Raw genomic sequence first — 23,575 nt, forward strand, 5'->3', positions numbered from 1 at the left:
GTGGAGATCAGCTGGCAGAGGTGAGAATGGAAATGAGCTGGGCTGGCGGGGCTTAGTACCAGGGGGATAGGGAAATGGCTAAACCTTTTTTTTTTTTTTTGTGAGGAGTTAATTAGCTCGGGGGGGGGGGGGATGTATGAGGGGATGTGCTGGCTTGAGAGGAGACGTGAGAGATAGGATGCATCCTGTCCACATCCTCCAGTCCTTGAAATTAATTTTTCTCCCCCTCTTGGATCTGGAGTAACCCTCTCCTTGATCCGGTCTCAGATCCTCTCCGCTGCTGTCCACGCAACACTTGCTGTACCTTGCAGAAGACCATCAAAGTGGCTCGGATTTGTGGACCAACAAAAACACCTTCTTTTATCTTGGTGTCACTTACGCGTGGAAACATTTGTTGGAATCTTGCAGCCGAGCTGGGGCTTGCCCGAGCAAGTTCTGGCATGATCAGGCAGAGTTTCTTGGTGTATTTAAAAAAAAAAAAAAAAGTTAGTCTCTGTACATGTTACGTTGCTTATGGCCGTCAAAAATACGACATGAATTTTAAAAATCATAAAAACTACTCTCCAGCAAGAAAATATATGTACGTGAGATTATGTTTTAAAATTTCACAGTTATTGTAACACAAACTTGGCCGTTTCTCAAAAACCTTATGTGATGTACAAATTTTGAAGTAATATATGTGTGATTAACATCAAAACATCTAATTGGAACACCAGAAAGCCTGAAAGAAACAAACACTTTGTTTACCGGTGTATTCTAATAAACAGGCTATCGGGCATTGGGATCAAGGGTCCAGACTTGAAATGGTTTCTTTCGCTCCTAACAGTTGAAACACGGTGTCCTTGTTGATGTCTTTCTCCCCTGTCAAGCTCTTGTCCTGTGGCGTACCACAGGGATCAGTCCTCTCTCTAACCCGGTTCAGCATCTGTCTCTGACCACTGATTGTTGTGATCAGGAATGGTTTGTCTATGCTGACAAACAACGTCCAAGAAAGGGAAGAATACATTAGCCGATCCAATGCAGCCCTGTCCCAGTAAAAATATCTTGGCTCACCAACCATGTTAAGACCTTTAAACCCAAGAAGCGCAGTAGATAAATTGGAGTTTGTTCAACTTTTATGATCATCGGTTCCCCAATGTTACTTTACAATGTTATTTTGTGAAGTTTTTTTTATTCAAGCAGTATAAAATGTCCAACATGTAGCAAAACACTTAGCCGTAACCGACCCCCCAACTAGGATCCAATTTTCGATGTATCTGCCTCAGGGAAATAGGCACAGCCACATGCGAAATTCATACCCTCGTCTATAGGCTAGCCCCCACCATTTTTGAGCCCAGGTTGGGAAGAGGCCCTTAGCTGTAAAAACTGCACAGTGCAAATTCTAAAATAGAAAACAGATCCCAATGTAGCCCATTATAGGAAAGCCACGTCCTTTAAATCTATTGGTGGGAGAGAAAAAAAAATGACAGCCACTCCTAAATTCTCCAATCACACATCATAAAATGTCAAAAGCAGCTGTATACCTCATTATTAAATAACAGAATACCATACCATTTGTTCATTTTATTTATTTATTTTTTTTATAATTGAAATTTTTATTTGGCATTAATCATGAGAACAACATAAACCTAGAACAGGTGAGCATGATATGTCTGTAATTAACAATCGTCTTGGCACAGTAAAACAGCGAAAAAGACAAAGCTAAATAAGCTATAATAAAGTAGTCTGAAGTGAGTTGCAACTAAGTGTCTTTATTTGTCCATCCGAGAAGGCATTGCCTACTTATGCACCGCACTCCGTCTCCGTGTTTGATAGGGCAAGCAGACCCGCTCATGTCCAGGCAGACGATGATGGTTTTGAGCTGTCATCTTGTAAAGAGTGCACATAATGTCCAATTTTTGTAGCACTACTTCCACAGGCGCTACCTTCGCCTGCTTCCAGGTTTGGGCCAACACACAACTAGTTCCTAAGCGCATTTGGGGAAAAAAAGTGTCTGAGTGTATCTGTCTCCTTCTATGGGAATATTAAGTAATGCGCATTCTGGCAATAACATCATGGAAGACCCCAAAATGCTGTGAATTACATAAAGGACATCCCTCCACATTCTGCTGACAATTGGACACATCCACCACATGTGATAAAAAGTCCCCGATAGTCCACAGCCCTTCCAACAAAGATCATCCGGCTTAAGTTTCGCCCGATACAACTTATATGGTGTAAAATGCCAACGAAAAAAGGCCACCTGACTATTTTCTGTGAGGGCAGCGGATATGGAGCAACCCTTAGTGAGTAGAAACACAGTATCCCATTCCTCTTTTTAGTTAGTGATTGCAAGCCAGTCATGGCTGAGCTCTGTAGAATACCACAACTTTTGATTAAGCTTCCCCTACCATTTGTTCATTTAAACCCGATGGTGTTACCGAATGTAATGTGAAAATCCCAAACTGCTCACAAAGATTTAATTTTGCTCAAACATCGCCACCCTCTCGCAGACAGAGAGATCCGTTCAGTAACCAGCCAACGTGGGTCGGAGACGTGATAGAAAAACTGAAGGCAATGCGAAACCATCAACACCTGTGGATCTTCCTTGTGACAAACAGCTACGATGTTCAATCGGCCTCCGTTTAACTGATCTCGTAGTCCGTTCCACCTAGAGCTTGTTGTGTGGACATTACAAATATCACCCCAGAGTATCGACAGTCCGTGCTGCCACCGAGATAAGTAATGCCCAGTGTAGGATGATTCCCCCCAACAATTATTAAGCACAAACAATACATGATCTACAGGCTCTGTATCCCTCAGCCGCTGGCAAGGGTGCAAGTGCCGAATGTTCCATCACATGGCGCACGTTTTCACCCCTGGCCTATGCAGCTACAGGAGGATCTTTAAACACCTTATGCAGGGCCAAAACATGCCAACGCTTAAATATTGCTGCTGCAATCTGTGAAGGGTTATTAGCATAACGGGTAACAAAAACCCAGCTTGGATGTGTCTTGCTTGTAATTTAGAAGGAAATCTCTGTTCGAACCCCATACCCAGAGATGTGCGTTCCTGACAGCGCTGGATGGATAACCTCTGACAAGAAATGATTGTGGGCAGCTGAGCCTGGTATTTGAAGTCTTCAGGATCCAAACAAAGTCGAGACGCGGTCATCAAAATTGGCTCTGGTGGGAGGTCTTGGCTTCAGCCTTCTGGGATGCTGATTCCTAAAATGTAAAAATGTTTACGATACAGTAACGTATATACGATGCCTTGCCTTTTGGTGATGGGAATATCTTAAAAAAAAAACAAAAAACCCCACCAATGTTTATATTAAAGTGCATGGTAAAGTAGTGTCTAAGGACTTCAACCACTCTAAAAATCCACCCAACTTCCCAGCAGCTCAGTTCCACATGGGATAAAACATCATAAGTGCACGGACTCCAAATATCAATTTATTGAAATCACACAGAGCGATATTTAAAAAAAAAAAAAAAAATTGTCAAAATGTCAGAACTGTAAGTTCGCAATGTCAGGAAGTATTTTTTCACAGAAAGGGTGGCGGATGCATGGATTGTCCTCCTGGAAGAGGGAGTGAGGATTAACAGGCCGATGCAATATCGGCAGGCGTTAAACAGCGCCCGCTCCCTTAACGCGCGCCAATCCACCTCTCTGGGGCAGCCAATGCAAAAGAACATAAGAACATGCCATACTGGGTCAGACCAAGGGTCCATCAAGCCCAGCATCCTGTTTCCAACAGAGGCCAATCCAGGCCATAAGAACCTGGCAAGTACCCAAAAACTAAGTCTATTCCATGTAACCATTGCTAATGGCAGTGGCTATTCTGTAAGTGAACTTAATAGCAGGCAATGGACTTCTCCTCCAAGAACTTATCCAATCCTTTTTTAAACACAGCTACACTAACTGCACGAACCACATCCTCTGCCAACAAATTCCAGAGTTCAATTGTGCGTTGAGTGAAGAAGAACTTTCTCCGATTAGGAGACACGAGGGCAAATTGCGCGCCCCCAGCACCTCCTTGGCAGTGGGCGCCCGGGAGAGGTGGCTGTCAGCCGGTTAGGAAACCGGACATTCACTTTTGGAGCCTCCCTTTTCCTAGCCTGACCACCAGCACCTTTTTTTTTTTTTTTCTGGACATTCTAATTTTTTAGTTCCTCCGACTTAATATTGCTTTTCTGTACACTTTTTCAGCTCCTCCAAAATTAACGCTTGCTCAGGGCAGGCGTTAAATTTGGCGAGTAGAAATGTGCGCGGTGGGCGCACGTTTTGTTTTTCCATGGGGAGGTATAGATCATAGCCTCATAAACAAGCGTTTGCACGTGATGAGCGCTATTACTTACGCTCATGATTGGATGCGCCTTTTGCACGCGCTAACCCCTTTATTTTTTCATTCAAAACGCGCGTCCAGTCACAGGTTTGAGCCGGGTGCTGCAGCCAGCGCACGGTAATGCATCGGCCTGAAAGACGTTACAGGAATTCAAGAGGGTCTGGGATAAGCACAGAGGATCCCAGTGGCTGAAGGATGGAGCTGAAGAAAAGAGGGAAACTCGTGTTGGCTGGGGGTAACCTGCACAAAGCAGCAATTACCGTAAGAATAAAAGAAAAGAAAAGCTTGCTGGGCAGACTGGATGGATCACGTGGGTCTCTTTCTGCCGGCATCTGCTGTTGGTAGGTTTAACATCTGGACCCATGGCACCTCGGTGAACTGTAAATAATATTTTCCAACCTTAAAATAATTGTCATAGAGAGCAACGTCTGCTAAATCTACAACACAGGAAGTAGGAATGCGTTGAGGGAAAGGATGAAGAAGCCCGTGCGGAGGAGTTTCTGTTTTGGCTGCCTCTGTGCCCTGTAGTTGCCAGCTGCCTCCTTCCACAGATCACCTTTTTTTCCCTACCACTATGAACCTTTTGATGCCTCTGCCGCTTCTCCTCGCAGTCCTCCAGCTTGATTCCTGCCCCAGCCCGGGCCTGCAATCCTGTCCCTCCCACCATCCCCCGCCCCAGAGCTCAGGGCTCCAGCACTACCTCTGCTGCGGTTTGTAAATCCGTGAGCACGAGGCCCGAGCCAGGCTGAGCCGTGTGCTCGCAGGCCCTGGATCCTCTGGGCTTCCGTGGAAGGGGGAGGAGGAGGAGGGGAGGACCGGACCTGTGAGTGCACGGCTCCATCTGACCCAGTCCCCGCGCTCACCGATTTCTGATACCAGCGGTGGGGGGGTAGAGCAGGAGGCCCTGAGTTCTGCTGTGGGAGAGAATCGGGTCATGTCGGGGGAGTGAGACGAAATGAAATGAGAGGTTCGCAGGGCAGAAACTGTGCCATCCTCAAAAGTGTGCCACTCTAGGCACAGGTCTAGTGTGTCTATTGGGAATCCAGGCTTGGGGGTGAAAATGCAGGGGAAGGGAAGAGTAAAGCATGGAAGTAAAAAGTGAGCAATACTATAGTGGGGCGTGAGTGTGAGAGACTGTGCCACAAAGAGACCCCACCATTTGCCTGCCTCCCTCTTTTCCGGGGGGGGGGGAAGGCAGGTGGTAGAGTTCCTGGGAATGCGGCAGGGTTGTGAGGTTCCTAGAAATATTATCACTGATGCTGTATCTCACAGATTTCCTCTGGGAACATGGACCCCTGCCTCCCCGTTTCCCCAGCATTTCAAATCATTGAAAATGTCAAATTCCAAGGGATTCCTGATCAGTAAAACTCCAAGCAGAGTCTCCCATTTCAGCTTAACCCTCTTCATGATTTGACCTGTGCCTTGCCTTAGAGAAATGGTGGGGAAGTGCCTTGACATCCCTCACCTCAGGTAGTGGATTGCCTTCAGTCACCCCTGCATGGGGCTGTGTCAGGGGGTTATAGTGAGGGTAGAATGGATGTCACATGGGGCTGTGTCAGGGGGTTAAAGTGAGGGGAGAATGGATGTCACACGGGGCTGTGTCAGGGGGTTAGGGTGAGGGGAGAATGGATGTCACACGGGGCTGTGTCAGGGGGTTATAGTGAGGGTAGAATGGATGTCACACGGGGCTGTGTCAGGGGGTTATAGTGAGGGTAGAATGGATGTCACACGGGGCTGTGTCAGTGGGGGTTATAGTGAGGGTAGAATGGATGTCACACGGGGCTGTGTCAGGGGGTTATAGTGAGGATAGAATGGATGTCACACGGGGCTGTGTCGGGGGGTTATAGTGAGGGGAGAATGGATGTCACACGGGGCTGTGTCAGTGGGGGTTATAGTGAGGGTAGAATGGATGTCACACGGGGCTGTGTCAGTGGGGGTTATAGTGAGGGGAGAATGGATGTCACACGGGGCTGTGTCAGTGGGGGTTATAGTGAGGGGAGAATGGATGTCACATGGGGCTGTGTCAGGGGGTTATAGTGAGGGTAGAATGGATGTCACACGGGGCTGTGTCAGTGGGGGTTATAGTGAGGGTAGAATGGATGTCACACGGGGCTGTGTCAGTGGGGGTTATAGTGAGGGTAGAATGGATGTCACACGGGGCTGTGTCAGGGGGTTATAGTGAGGGGAGAATGGATGTCACACGGGGCTGTGTCAGTGGGGGTTATAGTGAGGGTAGAATGGATGTCACACGGGGCTGTGTCAGTGGGGGTTATAGTGAGGGGAGAATGGATGTCACACGGGGCTGTGTCAGGGGGTTATAGTGAGGGGAGAATGGATGTCACACGGGGCTGTGTCGGGGTTATAGTGAAGGGAGAATGGATGTCACACGGGGCTGTGTCAGTGGGGGTTATAGTGAGGGGAGAATGGATGTCACACGGGGCTGTGTCGGGGTTATAGTGAGGGTAGAATGGATGTCACACGGGGCTGTGTCAGTGGGGGTTATAGTGAGGGTAGAATGGATGTCACACGGGGCTGTGTCAGTGGGGGTTATAGTGAGGGTAGAATGGATGTCACACGGGGCTGTGTCAGTGGGGGTTATAGTGAGGGTAGAATGGATGTCACATGGGGCTGTGTCGGGGGGGGTTATAGTGAGGGTAGAATGGATGTCACACAGGGCTGTGTCAGTGGGGGTTATAGTGAGGGGAGAATGGATGTCACACAGGGCTGTGTCAGTGGGGGTTATAGTGAGGGTAGAATGGATGTCACACGGGGCTGTGTCAGTGGGGGTTATAGTGACGGTAGAATGGATGTCACACGGGGCTGTGTCAGGGGGTTATAGTGAGGGTAGAATGGATGTCACACGGGGCTATGTCGGTGAGGTTATAGTGAGGGTAGAATGGATGTCACACGGGGCTATGTCGGTGAGGTTATAGTGAGGGTAGAATGGATGTCACACGGGGCTCTGTAATTGGGGGTTATAGTGAGGGTAGAATGGATGTCACACGGGGCTCTGTAATTGGGGGTTATAGTGAGGGTAGAATGGATGTCACACGGGGCTGTGTCGGGGGGTTCTAGTGAGGGTGGAAAGGATGTCACATATGGATGTGCTGGTTATAGAGACACTATAAAAGAAATGCCAGTGCCAGTGGTGCTATGGTTTGTTTTTTTACCATGTCAGTTGAATTTCATTGTAATCCCTGGCTGATTACTGTTGTTATGGCAAAACTGTAGGAATAAAACCCTAAGGTTCACCTCTGTCCAGGCAGCAAAATGAATTATGATTTTATTTGGACACTTGGCCTGTATTTCACAGAAATACAGAGGTGATGAACTTCTGCCAGAGACGGAAATTTCTGATCTGCCAAGGCTGTCGTGAAGATTGAAATCTTTTCTGAGCAAACAGGGAGGATCTAAGACAATGTTGGCCAGCCTGTGACTTGAGGCTTCAGCAAAGCTCAAAAGTACCTAGGAACTAGATCCTCCAATCAGAGGTGATCGTTATCTACCTGCCACGCAGCAGACAGATGGCCCTCCTGGGGAGGGCGGTCAGACAGTTGAAACGAAGAAAGAAGAATCAATCAGAATTTGACTCGTCCCTGTTTTCATATGCACAAAGACACTGGCGTAATCCTAACTCTTAAAATCAGCTTGGAAAAGGGGCTCGGGGTCGGAAAAGAAGACTGCATCCACTCCGTCAAGGAGACGTCTCCATCCAGGTGCAGAGACCCAAGGCCTGCTTCACAGTGACAGTGGCTCAGCGCGCGGGACCTCCAGCTGCTCTTAACAGCTCAGAGGCCCCAGGAATCTTCAAAGTGGTGACACTGGGGGGAGTGGGGAGGGGTTGCATTTCTGGATGGTGTCTGGGGCTAGGAAGTCAGGACGGTTTATAAAAAAAAAAAAAATTGTAAGCAAGTTCCAGCTTAATACGATGATGATGTGCGTCTGCTAATTTTATTAATACCTGCCAAGCCACAAGGTAAGCATATTCTGTGCCAAGAATTTATTGTAAGTTTCTAATGTCGCTAATTTGTTCGTGTTTCCTGTGGTAATCTAACGCTTTACAATAAAATCTCTGTTCTGGATTCCTTGGGCTCGTCGGGTCATGTGTGAAAGTAAAATAAGTGGGTCATTTCTGTAGCACTGTCCGTCCCCACAGGGACGGAGGGGGAAGAGTTCTGTATCCTTACAAATTCTAATGGGAGGGAGTTACACAAATTATGGTGGTTTTGGACGAAGGCTCCTACGGTAAGGCTGAGGCATAAATAGGTGCTTGGCAACTACGTTTCAATGCAAAACAAAGTACAGGATCGTGGGATTTTGGGGTGCGGAAATCCAAAGGGGCAGTACGTGACTGTCAGGGCCAGAAGCAGGGGGTGTGCGAGCTGTGCACGAGCAAGGGGCGGCAGCCTCTGGGAGTAAGCACTAGAGGGGGTGTGGGGGGGGCAACTGTGAGAATCCGCTGTGTCAGTCACCGACGGGGGATCAGCAGGCCGAGCGGGCCGCCGCTCATCCCCAGTCACCTCCGGCGGACTGATTCCACTCTGCCCAAAAGAGTCGATGAGGACGGCGGCAGGAGGGGGATTCTGGCAGGTGGAGAGGAAAGGAGAGACCGAGGCGGAGAGGAGGAGGAGGGGTGCATTCTGGGGGAGTGTGAAGAGAGAGTGAATACCAAGGGGAGATGAGGAAGAGGTGAAGTCAGCAATGTAAGCTTGGTTCTTTGTCACTTTTTTTTTTTTTTGTTCCTCGGGGTCCCCACTCTCATGTGTTGCACAGCGGGCGTGAGAGGGGTAGGGGTGGGAGGGAGCAGAGAGAGTGAGAGGGAACTTGGGTTGTGGTGGTGGAGGGGTCACGAGGGAGCTTGGGTGGGGGTGGAGTGAGGAAGGAAGTACTGGAGAGCTGTGGGTCGATAAGAGCATGAGACGGGCCCTGCTGTCTCGGCCCCGAGGGCCATGGAGCCCAGCATCTTTGTCTCCCACAGTGGCCAGTCCGTGTCAGCAGGTCCCTAATACCTGATCCGTTTCTCGAATCTCTCTCTCTCTCCTGGCTAATAACTGTCAGTGGACGTTTCCTTCAGGAATTTGTCCAACCCTCTTTTTGAACCCCACTGTTAGTTGCTTTGATCACATTATCTGGCAAAAGACTCCAAGGTTTTATTATTGTGTCTTGAGGGAAAAGCTACTTCCTAAGATTTTTTTTTTTGTTTGTTTTCAGTCTGCTGGTTGGTAGTTTCATGGAGTGTGACCCCTAATCCAAGTGTTAGCAGAGGGGGGGGGGGAGAGTGAGGTAGTGCAAGAGAGCGGACCCAAGGTAGTGATGGGGGTAAGTGAAAGAGAGAGAGAGAGGGTGACAGAGCAGGGGTGGCGGAGAGGTGAGGAGTGAGGGCCATGTGCCAGAGAGAGAGCCACAGAAGGTGATGAGATGTATCTTTGTGAGAGAGAGAAAGAGCTATAAAATCAGAATGTCTCCCTTTATTTTCATTTCCTTTTCCCATTGATTCCTCGGGAGTTTGGGGCTCGTGAGGGACTGGAAAGGGTTTCATTGGGGGGGGGGGGGGGGGGGGGAAACGTGGGAACTTTCTCTGAGCTGATATCAATCTGGGCATGCTCAGTGGTTTTCCTCCACCCTTTTCCGGATGACAGTGAAGCTCTCACATCTTAAAATGACAACGGTCTACCTAATAATCATAGTAATGCTGTACTCTTACTCCAGGAACAGACTCTCCGTCCGACACCCCTGATATCATCTCCCGCATTGAACGAGGGGAAGAGCCGTACATCAGGGATGAGCCGGGATCAGAGGAAAGAGGATCTGGGAGAAGCAGCTGCTCAGGTGAGTGCAGGAATAAGAGGGACCGGGGTAAAACTGCTGAGAGGAAGAGTGGAAGGAGCAGCTGGGAACTGCAGAGACCCCTGCACAAGCTCCTCTGCAGATCTCTCTAATCGCTCACAGGGTTTCTCTTATATGCGTCTGCCACACAGGACAGTGCTTCTCACCTGGGGCGCCGCAGAAAACTCCTTGATGTGCTGCAGCAGCTGGAACCCCGCCGTGATGCTCTTTTTTTCCCGCCCTTCCATCATCAGGAGAAGATCATCACTTCATGCCCCCATCAGCCGCCGCCTCCTCCTCTTCCACACGCTAAAGTGCAGCTCTCCTCCTGCTGGCCAGGGAGGAAGGGGACAGAGAGAGGGTCAGTCAGGGGTGGGTGGGTAGGAGGATAATTATCTCCACCGTTCTCATCAACACCACTTAATTTGGATCCTTTTCAGACACCCCATGACCCGACATGCCGGTGTGAGTGTAGCCCAACCCCGCCAAGCAGGCTACTGTCATTCATCATGACCCCATCAGCTCTTAAAGGGGCAGCAGCCCCAAGAAATGCAAATAAATATCTATTTTGAGCCCTGGCCTACAGTTGGGCTGGGAGGGTTTGAGAGAGGATTATAAGGGGAGGAGGAGTGACAGCACCTCCAATCCCGAAGGAGGCAGAGTGAGAGGATCTCAGGGGAAGGGAGTGAAAAAGGATTATAGGAGATGAGAAGAAAAACAGAAATGAGAAACCTCAGAGTAAAATAATTAGGGGCCTATTTACTAAGCTGGATAAAAAAATAGCGCATTAACGTGCCGTGTTAATACAATGGGCTTTACTAAAACTGTGGCACCTTACCGGGCTCGGTATAGAATATGCAAGCTGGTGGCATCCCTCGTCATCCTTAAAGGCGTAGGCACCGACATTATATGCAACTTAGCAATGAGAATTGTTTGTTAAAATAGGCATCAGATGAGGAGCTTCACCATAACTCTTTGAGCGGAAGCATTCGTGACATGAGGTGGATGCTTTCGCTCAAAGAGTTAGGGTGAAGCTCCACGTTTGATGCCTATTTTGACAAAAGAATTCTCATTGCTAGATACCAATATTATATGTAACTTACGTGGGGTTTGTTTTTTTTTTTGTATATTTGGCACATACGTGGGTTTTTTAGGCTCCTTGTGGTATTAAGTTTAGTGATCCTTAAAGGACCAGGAAGTCCTGAGGAACAAAATCCTCCCTCCCCAACACGTCCACTGTTTCAAGCTTCACCATAGGCACTGAGTTATTTATAGACCTTTTGATTTTTCACCTTTTTTCCAAGAATGGACTCAAAGGCACCCCTATCAACCAACTCCTCACCAAGATGAACCTCGCACTTAACCCCCACAAAACGGAACTCCTTGTCATTTCTTCCCTCGCCCAGACCCCCTCAAACCACCCCCCTCCCTTCCCCAAACCCATTTCTCTACACACACGGAACTTAGGTATCATAATCGACAACCAACTGCCCCTAAAGCCACACCTCAAATCCACCTTAAAAGATTGCTATTTCGAGCTCCGTGTTTTAAAGAAACCTAAGAGCCCTTCTACATCTCGCCGACTTCCGCACTGGGCTCCAGACCATCATTTTCTCCAAAATTGATTATTGTAACTCCCTCCTCCTAGGCCTCCCTGCTTCCGCCTACAACTCTTATAGAATGCCACAGCTCGAGTCTTAACCAACGACTACATCACTCCCCTGCTGAGAGACCTCCGTTGGCTACCTATCACCTCGAGACTCCCACCACAAAAGCCTTTCCCTTATACCCAAGTCCCTACTCAACGAAAGCATGCAATGGCCACCCGACTCGTTCCGCTTCCACTCCTCTAGCAGACCCACCAGAACTGCGTACCAAGGAACCCTTCACATACCTTCCCCCAAGCTAAGTCGCCTCTCCCCCACAAAGAATAAAGCATTCTCGGGAGCAGGTCCCAGTCTTTGGGACGCCGTGACCTCCGCCCAGAATCCTGCACCATGAAATTCAGTTCCAGCAGGCCTTCCCCTGTCTCTGCTCCTGCTCCTCCCTAATCTCTTTTCAACACATCTGCCCATCCCCTGCTAATCCCGCTCCCCTAACATCCTTTAAAGTTGTTCCATTTATTACCTATGACACTTCCATGGTCTCCAACCGTTCCATGTTCTTGTTGTGCTATTGTTTCCATTCGTTCCATGTAACCGTTGCGCCATCTTACTGGCGCAGTGTTTCTTGTGAACCGATACGACGTGCAAACGGCTATCGGTACATAAAAGCCATTAAATAAATAAAGCGGACTACAATCCATTTAAAACCAAATGCCATTTGAGTTGGAATCAAATTTCCAGTTATCCTAGCATTAAGAATCCAGTGGATCCTAACTTGGAGGCCTTATTTGCAGTTCAGGTCGTTAGGGCAGAAGACTGAAGGCTTCTTCAGAGAAAGTCTGGCTGAAATGTCATGCCTTAGGGGGTTTTTTTTTCCTGAAAGAGAGGTAGCGTGGCTGAAAGGGTTGAGGTAGTGGTGCCTTGTTACAGATGTTTGGTGCACAACAGCTGAAAGCCTGAACTCTTGCAAAAGATCGGTCTGGCAGAAGGCAAAGGCGAGGGGACGCGAGAAGAGCCATTTGGGAGAATGGGCGTTCTCCAGCGAGAGTGTTGGAGATAATAAATCGGGCGAGATCCTGTAAAGCCCGGTTTATTCATGTACTTTAAGACGTAGCAGGGATTTCTGAATTTTATCCTGCTTGTAACTGGGAGCCAGTGCGGTTGCGGTTATATTGGTTTTATCTGAACGTAGTAAATGATGGCAGATGATGACCCAAATGGGTCTGCCCATCAGTTTGCTTAGGGCAGTAATTGCCACTCCATGCAGGTTACTCCCATGCCTTCTGTTAACAGTAGTATCCGATGCTCTGGGCGGGTTATGCCCAAGCAGAAATGTTACACCTGCAGTTTACCATTAACCCATTTCTTCATTTCTGTCCTCTCACCCAGTGGTTCTCATCAGGTGTGTGGCGAGGTCCTGGGAGGTGAGTCGCAGGGCCAGCAGATGGCTGCCTCCTTACCAGCCCGGGTGGGATTTGGTTGACGTCTCTTGGGCCTGATGGGAGGCTGCTCTCACCTCCTTCTCTTCTTTCTGGCTCAGTGGGAGGCTGTTTCCTCCTTTATCCAGATCAGAGCGAGACATTGCCAGCTCTTGCTGTTCTGGGCCTGATGGGACGCAAACGTTATCTTCCCCTGCTGAGTCTGGGAGTGATGCTGCTGCTGATGATCTCTTCACCCTGTGGAGGATGGGGGAAAGGAGGTTGTGGATGCTGGGAAGATGAAGGTGGAAGAGAGAGGGAGGGTCGGGGCAGCTGAGCAGGGAAGGAGATGGGATGAAGGGGGGGTAGAAAGAGTCAAGCAGAGGGGAGAGGGAGCACAGGGAAGAGGATGAGAGGGCTCAGGAATGCTGGGCAGGGATGTGAGTGTGAGTGGATGATTGAAAGGGAGGAATTGGGAGAAGTGAAGGATGATGGCAGCATGGAAGGGGAGTGACGCGGTGCAAGAGCCATAATATGGCAGTTTGGGGAAGGTGCATTTCTTCTGTCTTAGTGTAGGAGGAAATGCATTTCTGTTTCTAGCTCTCCAGTTTTGCACTGCATGCAGAGAGGCTTTTTGAGGTTTCCATTCCAGTTTTTGTCTCCAAATTTGTAATTTGTGGTCTTTTATTCTGTATTTAGTGAAGGCTGGGATCTGTATGTGTGACTGAGGTGAGGTATTTTACCAGTAGGTAGGGATTTGTATCAATCTCCTTTGTTGCGTTTTCTCATTCTCCGTAGGCCATGCATCGGTGCGGCACTGCTGCCCTTTCACAGGATGGGCTATTGCTGTTTGACTTCTTGGAGTTAGTGTTGCAGTGGTAGGGAAGGTTTGCCTCACAGGTGCTGAGTGTTATTTTTCTCAGGTTTTGTATTGTACAGTGTGCCTGGTAGTGAGGGAGTTTGTGTTTCCGTTACTGAGATGGCACCAGAATCAGAACATCTTCATTTTATATGGCGAGTTTTATTTGAAATATCCTAGTTCTGCTCTGCAACCATTGTTTGGGGATGGGATGGGGGGGGGGGGGAGGACGGGGGACGACAGGTTCCTGTGGATGCAGAGTATATGTTTACATTTCGCCCCGTGATGGTCACGTGTTCAGCGCGTCACACCTGCAGGCATTATCTGCCAGGTGTGTCCCAAGAGAAAAAAGGCTGAGAACCGCTGCTGTAGCCACTGGGGATCCTCCGTGTTTCTCCCACGTCCTTTGGGATTCTGTTACCAGGAGGGCGTTCCATGCATCCGTTCACCCTTTCTGGGGTCGGTTGCCTTGACTCCTACCAAAATTCTAGCACTTGTATTCTGTAAAGCTGGAGGCGCTTCATACTGCAGCGTGAGATGCCGTTGAAGAGAGAGTTGAAGTAGTCCAGCTAGCGATGAACGTATGGCTTCCGGTGGCAAGATCGCCTTTATGGAGATAGCTGCGCGGTTGACAGCTCTGACGCAGCTGCAGAAAGGAGGTTCTTGCCATCTTACAGGCCGATACAGTAAAATCAGCGGGAGACCCGGCACTCCGAGGCGAGCGCCCGCTCTCCCAACGCGCGCCCGGGCCACTCTTCTGGGCGCGCGATCCAGCATTTAAATGAGGGCCCGCGGTAAAAAGAGGCGCTAGGGACACCAGCGCGTCCCTAGCGCCTCTTTTTTTGACAGGAGTGGTGGCTGTCAGCGGGTTTGACAGCCGACGCTCAATATTTCCGGCATCGGTTCTCGAGCCCGCTGACAGCCACGGGTTCGGAAAACGGATGCCAGCATAATTGAGCGTCCGTCTTCCGACCCACGGGCCGATTTTTAGGTTTTTTTTAAATTTTGGGGCCTCCGACTTAATATCGCCATGATATTAAGTAGGAGGGTGTACAGAAAAGCAGTTTTTTTTTCTGCTTTTCTGTGCACTTTCCTGGTGCCAGCAGAAATTAAAATGTGCGGCTTGGCTGCACATTTTACTTTCTGTATCGCGCGGGAATAACTAACAGGCCCATCAACATGCATTTGCATGTTGAGGGCACTATTAGGTTCGGGCGGGGGGTTGGCCGCGCTTTTCAATGCGCTATTACTCCTTACTGTATAAGGGGTAAGAATAGTGCGTCGAAAACGCGCGGCCAATTGTGGGCTAACGGTGCGCACTGGAGCGCACTGTACTGTATCGGCCTGTGAGTGATGTGAGTTTCCCTCGTAAGGTTTTAACCATGTTAAGCCACTAGGCTTCATACTGACTCCTTTGGATGCCCGGGGGTCACCATTTTTAGCAGAAGATTCGGTCTTGCTCCCTCAACCCCCCTTTCAACTCCCCTCCAAGTCACTCAGTCCCCACTCCCCTCTCCCCTAGAGACAAAAGACACATTAGACCTATTGTAATATGTAAAAGATGCAGGGCCAGTGCAAGGGTATTAGGCGCCCTAGGCAAACCTTCAGCATTTTGCCCCGGCCCCAAACTCAGCCTCCTGGCTCACCCCACCACCACCACCACACATAGACACAATTAAAAAATGATGCATGTATAATAATATGTCTTATATGAAAAAGGACATTCTTCTGAAGTAAAAATATCCCTTCTAGCAGTGCCTGTAAATTTAATACACAAAATGCATATTGTATGCCAACCAGAACTCCTTCTAAAAAGCCAAAAAGACACTTGGAACCCCTATGGTATTAGGGCCTGTTGTAACTTGTGTTGGGTGTGGACTTGGCACTCAAGAAGCCATGAGTAAACTGAATTTACAATTACTGTAATAGTAAACCTCCCATACCAAAGAAGCACTAACTGTCAGCACTCCAGGCCCTAAAATACCAATACACCTCCTGTTAGGAAAATAGAACAAGTCAGGCTACTATATATCTCTCTATAGAAACTACAAACTAGCAGAATATCTCACCTCAGTCACACATGCAGAACGCAGACAGGCCCTCACCAGATACAGAATAAAGGGACTAAAAAGTAAAAATGAAAAATGTGCAGACAAAAACTGAACTGGAAACAATACTAGACTCTGTGTGCAGTACAATAATAGAAAAACAGAAATATTGCTTTTCTTAATAAAATATCAAGCAATAAAATCAAGTAATGTAAAACAATAATAATAAAACCATACTATTAAAAATATTTCAAAATAGCTGAATGACAAACAATAATTCAAAAATCATAATTCAAAAACATCTTTTAAATTCCAAAAAAAATATTGAAAAACAGCAGACACATCAAACACCACCCAATGATTAACACTAACAAGGATAAAAATCATCTGCTGTCCATATCTGAGAACTTTCCGATTTCCAGATGTCCTAAAATTGTTGTGGATTAGCAGATTGGATGAGGAGAGGGGATTGTTGTGCACATTTTCTCCTCTCTCTCATACACACACACACACACTCACAGGCTCTCCCCCACGTTTGCTCTACTGCACACTCTTTCTCACTCTCACACCCTCATCTCTCACAGGCTTCCACTCTCTCTCAAACACACATAGGCTCCTCATCTCATTTGCATATACCCCTCACACAGGCTTCTTTCGCTCACTCACACGAACACATATGCACCCTAACTCTCTCATACACACACAGGTCCTCTTTCACTTAACATACCCTTATACAAGCTCTTCTCTCACATACATACTCCCTCATAGTGGCAATCTCGCTCTCTCTCTCCTACACATGTGCATCCCCATATAAACGCCCTCTCTCTATCACTCACACACACACACAAACACTTCCTTTCTCAGGCTCATAGGCTCCTGATCCCAGGTGTCTCATCTTCTTCTGTGGGCAGGATGGCCTCCGCCTGCAGCTCTCCCAATCCTGCCGAGCCTTCTTTGGCCATGAGCAGAATGGGCTTTGCTTGCCGTGCCCTCGGGCTTCTTTCTTGTTTGGCCGCGAGCGGAATGGGCTCTGCTCATGGCCCTGCCGGGTTTGTGGGGTGGGTGGCAGCAGGAGTCGCGTTTACCCAAACGTCATCTCCTGCTGCCACGGGGCTGCTCTCACGGTAAGAGCTGTGAGACTGGCTCCGCAGCAGCAGGAGATGACATTTGGGTAAACGCGACTCCTGCTGCCGAGGGGGGGCGGCTGGGGGGTGGTTAGGGTAGGGAGGTGTGTCACCAGTGATCGGATCGGGCACGGGTTTGATTTATCCCTGCCCAATCCAGTGTTTAAAATTGGGGTGGCACTTGCCACCCCGTAGCGATGTCAATGGGCTGGGGATTACCTGACAGGGAAAGTAGCAATTAGCGGAGATGACCATGATCACTGATCGAGAGGCGTTCTAATTTAGAGGGGTTCGATTTGAGTTTGTGGTTGCTAAGCCACTGGACTACTAACGTCTGTGCCAGGCAAAATGGTGGAAACTATCATAAAGAACAAAATTGCTGAACATATAGGCAGGCATAGTTTAATGGGACAAAGCCAACATGGGTTTAGCCAAGGGAAGTCTTGCCTCACCAATTTGCTACATTTCTTTGAAGGCGTAAATAAACATGTGGATAACGGTGAGCCAGCTGATACAGGGTATCTGGATTTCCAGAAAACATTGGACAAAGTCTCTCAAGAGAGGCTTCTTAGGAAATGAGAAAGTCATGGGATAGGAGGCAGTGTCCTATTGTGGATTGCCAATTGGTTAAAAGATGATAAACAGATTTCGTAGCGTGTAGCCAGATGGGAGTAAGGACCAATAGGTTATGTTCCCCTGCTGCTTTCAAAAAGTACAAAGACCAGGAGACACACAATGAAATGACTGGGTAAGAGCAAGTTTGCTTACCGTAAGCGGTGTTTTCCGTAGATAGCGGATGAATTAGCCGTGCTGTCCGGGACGTCCTCCCGTCCTGTAGGTGGCGGAGCTCTCAAAGTAAAGTTCTAAGTCTTGCTGTAGTGTGTGCCTGCTTGGCACCTCCCCCCCTCTCCTCTGCAGAGTCTCCGCAGTCAGTAAAAAAGCAAGGTAGAGAGATGCAAGACTGTCCGGGGAGGCGGAGGGTCAGCATGGCTAATTCATCTGCTATCTACGGAAAACACCATTTACGGTAAGCAAACTTGCTCTTTTCAGGTAGATAAGCAGGCTGAATTAGCCATGCTGTCTGGGAGTCCCCAGCTGACAGCTTGAGCGTTTGTGTTCGTTTAGATATTGTGTTATCAAGTTCTCAAGCTGAAAAGGTAGATTACGGACAGTCCTTGGTGAAAAAAGGTTGAGGAGGTACCCGCTGTCAGTATCTGTTTACCCATGGACGCATCTTCTGATGTGAATTTGTCCAAACAGTAATGGGTAGTGAAGGTTTGGAGGGATGACCAAGTAGCCACCTTACAAATGTCCAATATTGGCACATTCTTTAGATGGGCAATGGAAGCTGCCACTGCTCGCACTTGATGAGCCTTAGGTGAAGCTGAAAGCTGTTCTGAGTGACTTTGGTAGCAAAATTGAATGTAGTTGGTTATCCAGGATGATGGAGTTCTTTTTGATACTGGTAATCCTGGCACATTTGGGTTGAATGAGAGAAAGAGTTGTGCCTCTCTAGTTTCGGAAGCAGTGCGCTGTTTGTAGTATGCAAGTGCTCTCTTGCAATCTAGGGTATGTAACCGGCGTTGAGCCTCATCAATGTGAGACTTGGGATGGAACGTTGGTAAAGTTATAGATTGGTTCAGGTGGAATGCTGAAACTACCTTTGGCAGGAAATGTGGGTGTGGACGTAAGACCACCTTGTCGTGATAAAAAACGAGATACAGAGAGTAGTGGACTAGAGCTTGAAGTTCGCTAATCCATCTAGCCGAAGTGAGCGCTACTAGAAAAAGCACCTCCCAAGCTAGGTATCTGGGGTGACAGGTTTCCAGAGGTTCGAATGGTGGCAGCATGAGTTGTTGTAGAACTAGGTTCAAGTCCCATGGCACAGGGGATTTTCGCAGACGGTAATATCCCTTTCATAAATCTGGAAATGAGCGGGTGGGTAGATATAGGCACTGTGTCATGCCACGAATGGTAAGCTGCTATGGCGCTGAGATGGACCCGTAGTGAAGCTGTAGCTAGGCCCCTCTGATAGAGAGTATGAAGATAAGTCAGTAACTTTTCTGCTGGGCAGGTAAATGGATCTATATTAGTAGTAGAACACCAAGCGGCGTAGCTTCACCATTTCCTTCTGTAGTTCGACCTAGTTGAAGGTTTTCTAGAGGAAAGTAGAATATCCTCTAAGTGAGGTGAAAGGTTTAAATTTTGAAATAGCAGCCTTTCAGTTTCCACGCTGTGAGGTTCAGAGAGGAGTGGAGTGGGTGTAGAAGTGTTCCCCGCTCTTGTGTGAGGAGGCGTGGGCTGTTTCCTAGAGGAATTGGAGTGTCTACTGATAGACGAATGAGGTATACGTACAACGGTTGTCTGGGCCATGCTGGAGCTATTAAGATGAGGTTTGCCCTGTCCCTGATGCATTTCTGTACTGTGCGCGAAATCAGTGGTATTGGAGGATAGGCGTAAAGGAGGTCTTGTGATCAGTCCATGAGGAACGCATCTTGCGTGAGTCTTAGGTGACTGGGATATATGGAGCAGAAAGTCGTCACCTTGCCATTGCGTTCTGTGGTGAATAGGTCGACACATGGCCATCCCCAGGTTTGGAAGATCTTTAGTGCTACCTTGTGCTGAAGTTCCTATTCGTGGGGATGGAAGATTCTGCTGAGTTTGTCCACTTTGGTGTTGACTATTCCCAGTAGGTATGTTGCCTGAAGGGTAATGGAGTTGTTGGCCACCCATTCCAAGATATGCACTGCCTCCTTGCAGAGTGTCCTGGAACCTGACCCTCCTTCCTTGTTTAAATAGAACATTGCTACTTGGTTGTCTGTGTGGATCATTACCGTTTTTCCCTTGTAGCTGCAGTTGGAAAGTTTGAAGAGCATTTCGAATCGCTCGTAGTTCTAAAAAATGTATTTGCTGTATACTTTCCCAGGCCGACCAGAGGCCTTGAGTTTGAAGGCGTGTTAGGTGAGCTCCCCAAACCTTCAGTGAGGCATCTGTGGTGAGAATGATATGATGAATCGGAGGTTGTAGTGGAGCTCCCATGGTGAGGGTTGTGGATTGTAGCCACCAATCCAAATCCGTCTTCATGCTGTTTGTAATGGAGACCGGAGTTGAAAGGTGATCTAAAAATTGTTTCCATTGGGTCTTTAAGCCCCACTGAAGACATCTCATTGAAGTCTGGTGTGGGGAACCACATAGATAGACACCGCCATATGCCCCAAAATTGTCAATATCTGATGGGCTGGAGTCTTGGTCGAGTGTCTTAAAGTTTGAGCTAGAGTTTGGACAGCTATAGCCCTTGGTTGTGGAAGGAAAGCTTTGTCCTTTAAAGTATCTATAACGGCCCCTATGAACTGCAAAACTTGTGTTGGATGCAGATTTGATTTTTCGTAGTTGATTAGTAGTCCCAATGAATCCAAACATTGAATGGTTGTTAAGAGATTGTTCTGTAGAATGGAGGGGCTGGGTACGACTAGAAGCCAGTCATCCAGGTAGGAAAAAATTTGGATGCCCTGGTGACGTAAGTGAGCCACCGCTAGCCATTTTGTGAAAACCCTGGGGGCCGACGACAGGCCCCCAGGAAGAACCTTGTATTGGAAATGGCGATTCAGTGCTTTGAAGCGAAGGTACCTCCATGAGGCTTTGTGCATCGGTATGTGGGAGTATGCATCTTTTAGGTCGATGGAACACATCCAGTCTTTGGGTTGGAGAAAAGGAAGTATGGATTTGAGAGAAGTCATCTTGAATTTCTCTAATACCAGATGCTTGTTGAGTGCTCTGAGATCTAGGATAGGGCGGAACCCTCCTGATTTCTTTGGAATGAGGAAATAAGGGGAATAGAACCCTGTGTGGTGATGAGATGCAGGTAGTTCTTGTATGCAGTGTTATTGCAGGAGATTGTTGATCTCGAGGAGTAAATGTGGGGAGTGACCGTTTTGTTCCTGTTTTCCTATAAATGTGGTGTAACCGGGAGGGTTTTGAAGTTTAACGCATAACCATTCTCTATGATTTTTAAAACCCAGTTGTCAGTGGAGATGTTGGTCCATGCAGAAAGAACTGAGTTAATCTGCCTCTGACTGAGAGAGGTAGCGGTGGTGTAGGATCTTCTAAAATCTCTGGGAAGACTTAGGCTGTGTCTGTTCCTGAGGAGTCCTGGTTTGCCTGAGAGTCCTCTGATGTTACCGAGAGGTTTGGGTTTGAGAAGTCTGAGGGCGTGTTGTAGAATAGTATGAAGGCCGAGAAGGCGGATATGGCCTGAAAGGGCGGCGTTGGTATTGGGGCCTTCTGTACCTGGAATAGTAGCCTCGGTAATAAGAGAACGGTGTGGGCGTGGTGAGTGACTGTGCCGCTAATTTTTTTTTTTTTTTTAATTGAGCCACTGTATCTTTAAAGTGATCTCCAAACAAATTATCTGGCAAGCACGGAAGATTTGCCAATTTTTCTTGTACATCGTCTCTTATAGCACTGGCTCTAAGCCATGCCATTCTTCTGGCGGCTATAGCATTTGCTGTAGATTTTGCTGAGGTTTCAAATCCCTCATACACTGTGCGTATTAGGTGCCGCAACCCTTCTTCCATGTGATGGAATTCATCTGGCAGCTGTTGGTCAGGAGAGCCCTCCTGCAATTTTGGTTTTAAAGATTGCAAACATTCGAATAAATACTGAGTTATTGCAAACTGGTGTTGTTGTATTCGGGCATTGAGCATGCCAGACTGATATGCCCGTTTTCCGAAGTCATCCAGATGTTTATTATCTCGACCTGGCGGTGTATTTGAATGAAGTTTGGGTTTACGTGCTTTTTGCATCGCGGATTCCACTACCACCGATGCGTGCGGCAATTGTACGTGAGAGTAGTAGGATGATTTATGCATCCTGTACTTCAACTCTGATTTCCTAGATGTGGAAGGTCCCGTTAAAGGTGTTTCCCAGGCTCTTTTCATAAGGTTGTCCAGTACATCATGGGAAGATAATGCAACTGGTTCTGCCGGAGTTTCAAAAACTTTGAGAAGACCTAGAATGTCTGCTCTAGGATCAGGTATTTTGTGTGTTTCTATATTGAGGGTTTGGCCCACTTTCTCAAGAAACTTTGAATAAGTTAAGTCCTCGGGTGGTGAGACTGGCTCTGGTTGCTCCTCAGGAGGATCAGAAGGGTAGCCTGTGGAAGAATCAGGAGAAGATGTTACTGGAGAAACGTCATGCGGTGGTAGTGAAGGCGATGCTGGCTCTGGAGTGGGGGTTCCTGAAGGTGATCGTGGTTCCTCCACTGGCGGCGCATTCTCCGGTTGGTCCTGATCTGCAACTGAAGCTAAAAATTGCGCCAGAATCAACAATATTTGAGACATTGCTTGGGATGCTAGAGCTGCTTGTGGCTGTCTAGCTGGTGGAGTCACCCTTGGAGTAGGTGGAGTGTGTTTAGTAGGTGTGTCAGGTTCTTCAGACGACTTACGAGGTTTTTTCGGCAAAGGTTCTTCCTGCTCCGATGAAAGCGATGGCGAGGAAGGACCTGGGGGAGATGAAACCGGGTCTTCGTCCACAGTAAGCAATGGAGCTGGCTCTCTGCGTTTTTTGTGTCCAGAGACATGTTTTTTAGGTGGTTTCAGAGCCCTATGCTTGGATGGAGTCGAGTCAGAATGCTTTTTATGATGAGCCGGCTCCATAACGCGTCGGTGCGTCGAGGTGATATGGCCATGCTTCGAGCCCGAAGCTTGGCTTGGCTTAGATGCGCCGGGTGCGTCGATGCATCGGTGTTGAAGTGCCGATGCGCCGGGAGCATCGATGTGATGTGGCTTCGTCGATGTGCCGGTTGATGCAATTGACTTTTTATACGCAGAACATGTGTCACCCGATCCAGGTACCTGCGTCTTTGGCGTGATCGACGCCGAATGGCCTACTGACGCCGATCGCAGCAGAGTCGACTCCCTCGAGGCACGAGGCGGCCCTGGGGAAGATTTTGCCGATCCCTCAGAGGTGGCATAAGATCCTGCCGCGGCTCTTCTTAATCCTTCGATTTTTGCGGCTCTCTGCCTTTGTGTCCTGAGGGACATCCGTCCACAGGCATCACAAGTGGCCTGTTCATGCTGGGGCCCCAGACAAATGTAGCAAATTTCATGTCTGTCAGTAACTGACATGATTTTGCCACAGTTACAAAACTTAAAGCCTGGACGAGGCATTTTTGAAGAAACTTTGATGAATTTCAAACAGTAGTAGTTAAGCCTAACTACTAAAGGATTTTAACCTTAGAAAAACTTCTTTCCTGAAACTAATTTTCCTCACAGAAAAAAACGGCTCAAGGAGAACAAGAGCTCTGCCTGCTGACAGGCTCACAGAAAAATGGACTGAGGAGACAGGGGAGGGGGAGGTGCCAAGCAGGCA

At 48.0% G+C, this 23,575-nt stretch overlaps 1 protein-coding gene and 1 long non-coding RNA gene across 3 annotated transcripts in view; one reads left to right on the forward strand and one right to left on the reverse strand.

Annotated features, from left to right (window-relative positions):
• The window catches only part of LOC115085899 (zinc finger protein 271-like), a 195,015-nt gene that overhangs the window by 163,063 nt on the left and 8,377 nt on the right, over window positions 1–23,575 (forward strand). The window contains exon 3 of one of the 2 annotated variants that reach the window (XM_029592432.1): window positions 10,037–10,156. The exons of the other annotated variant lie outside the window; for it this stretch is intronic. Coding sequence (XP_029448292.1) covers window positions 10,037–10,156 — 120 coding nt within the window. The remainder of the gene's footprint in view (window positions 1–10,036; window positions 10,157–23,575) is intronic. 2 annotated transcript variants of the gene reach the window in all.
• The window catches only part of LOC115085944, a 35,280-nt gene continuing 13,436 nt past the window's right edge, over window positions 1,732–23,575 (reverse strand). The window contains exons 2-3 of the long non-coding RNA XR_003855000.1: window positions 10,321–10,484; window positions 1,732–3,206 (exon numbers count right to left, since the gene is read on the reverse strand). This is a non-coding gene — a long non-coding RNA (uncharacterized LOC115085944). The remainder of the gene's footprint in view (window positions 3,207–10,320; window positions 10,485–23,575) is intronic.

The sequence above is a fragment of the Rhinatrema bivittatum genome, chromosome 2 (assembly GCF_901001135.1).
Source record: "Rhinatrema bivittatum chromosome 2, aRhiBiv1.1, whole genome shotgun sequence".
Lineage (NCBI taxonomy): Eukaryota > Metazoa > Chordata > Amphibia > Gymnophiona > Rhinatrematidae > Rhinatrema > Rhinatrema bivittatum.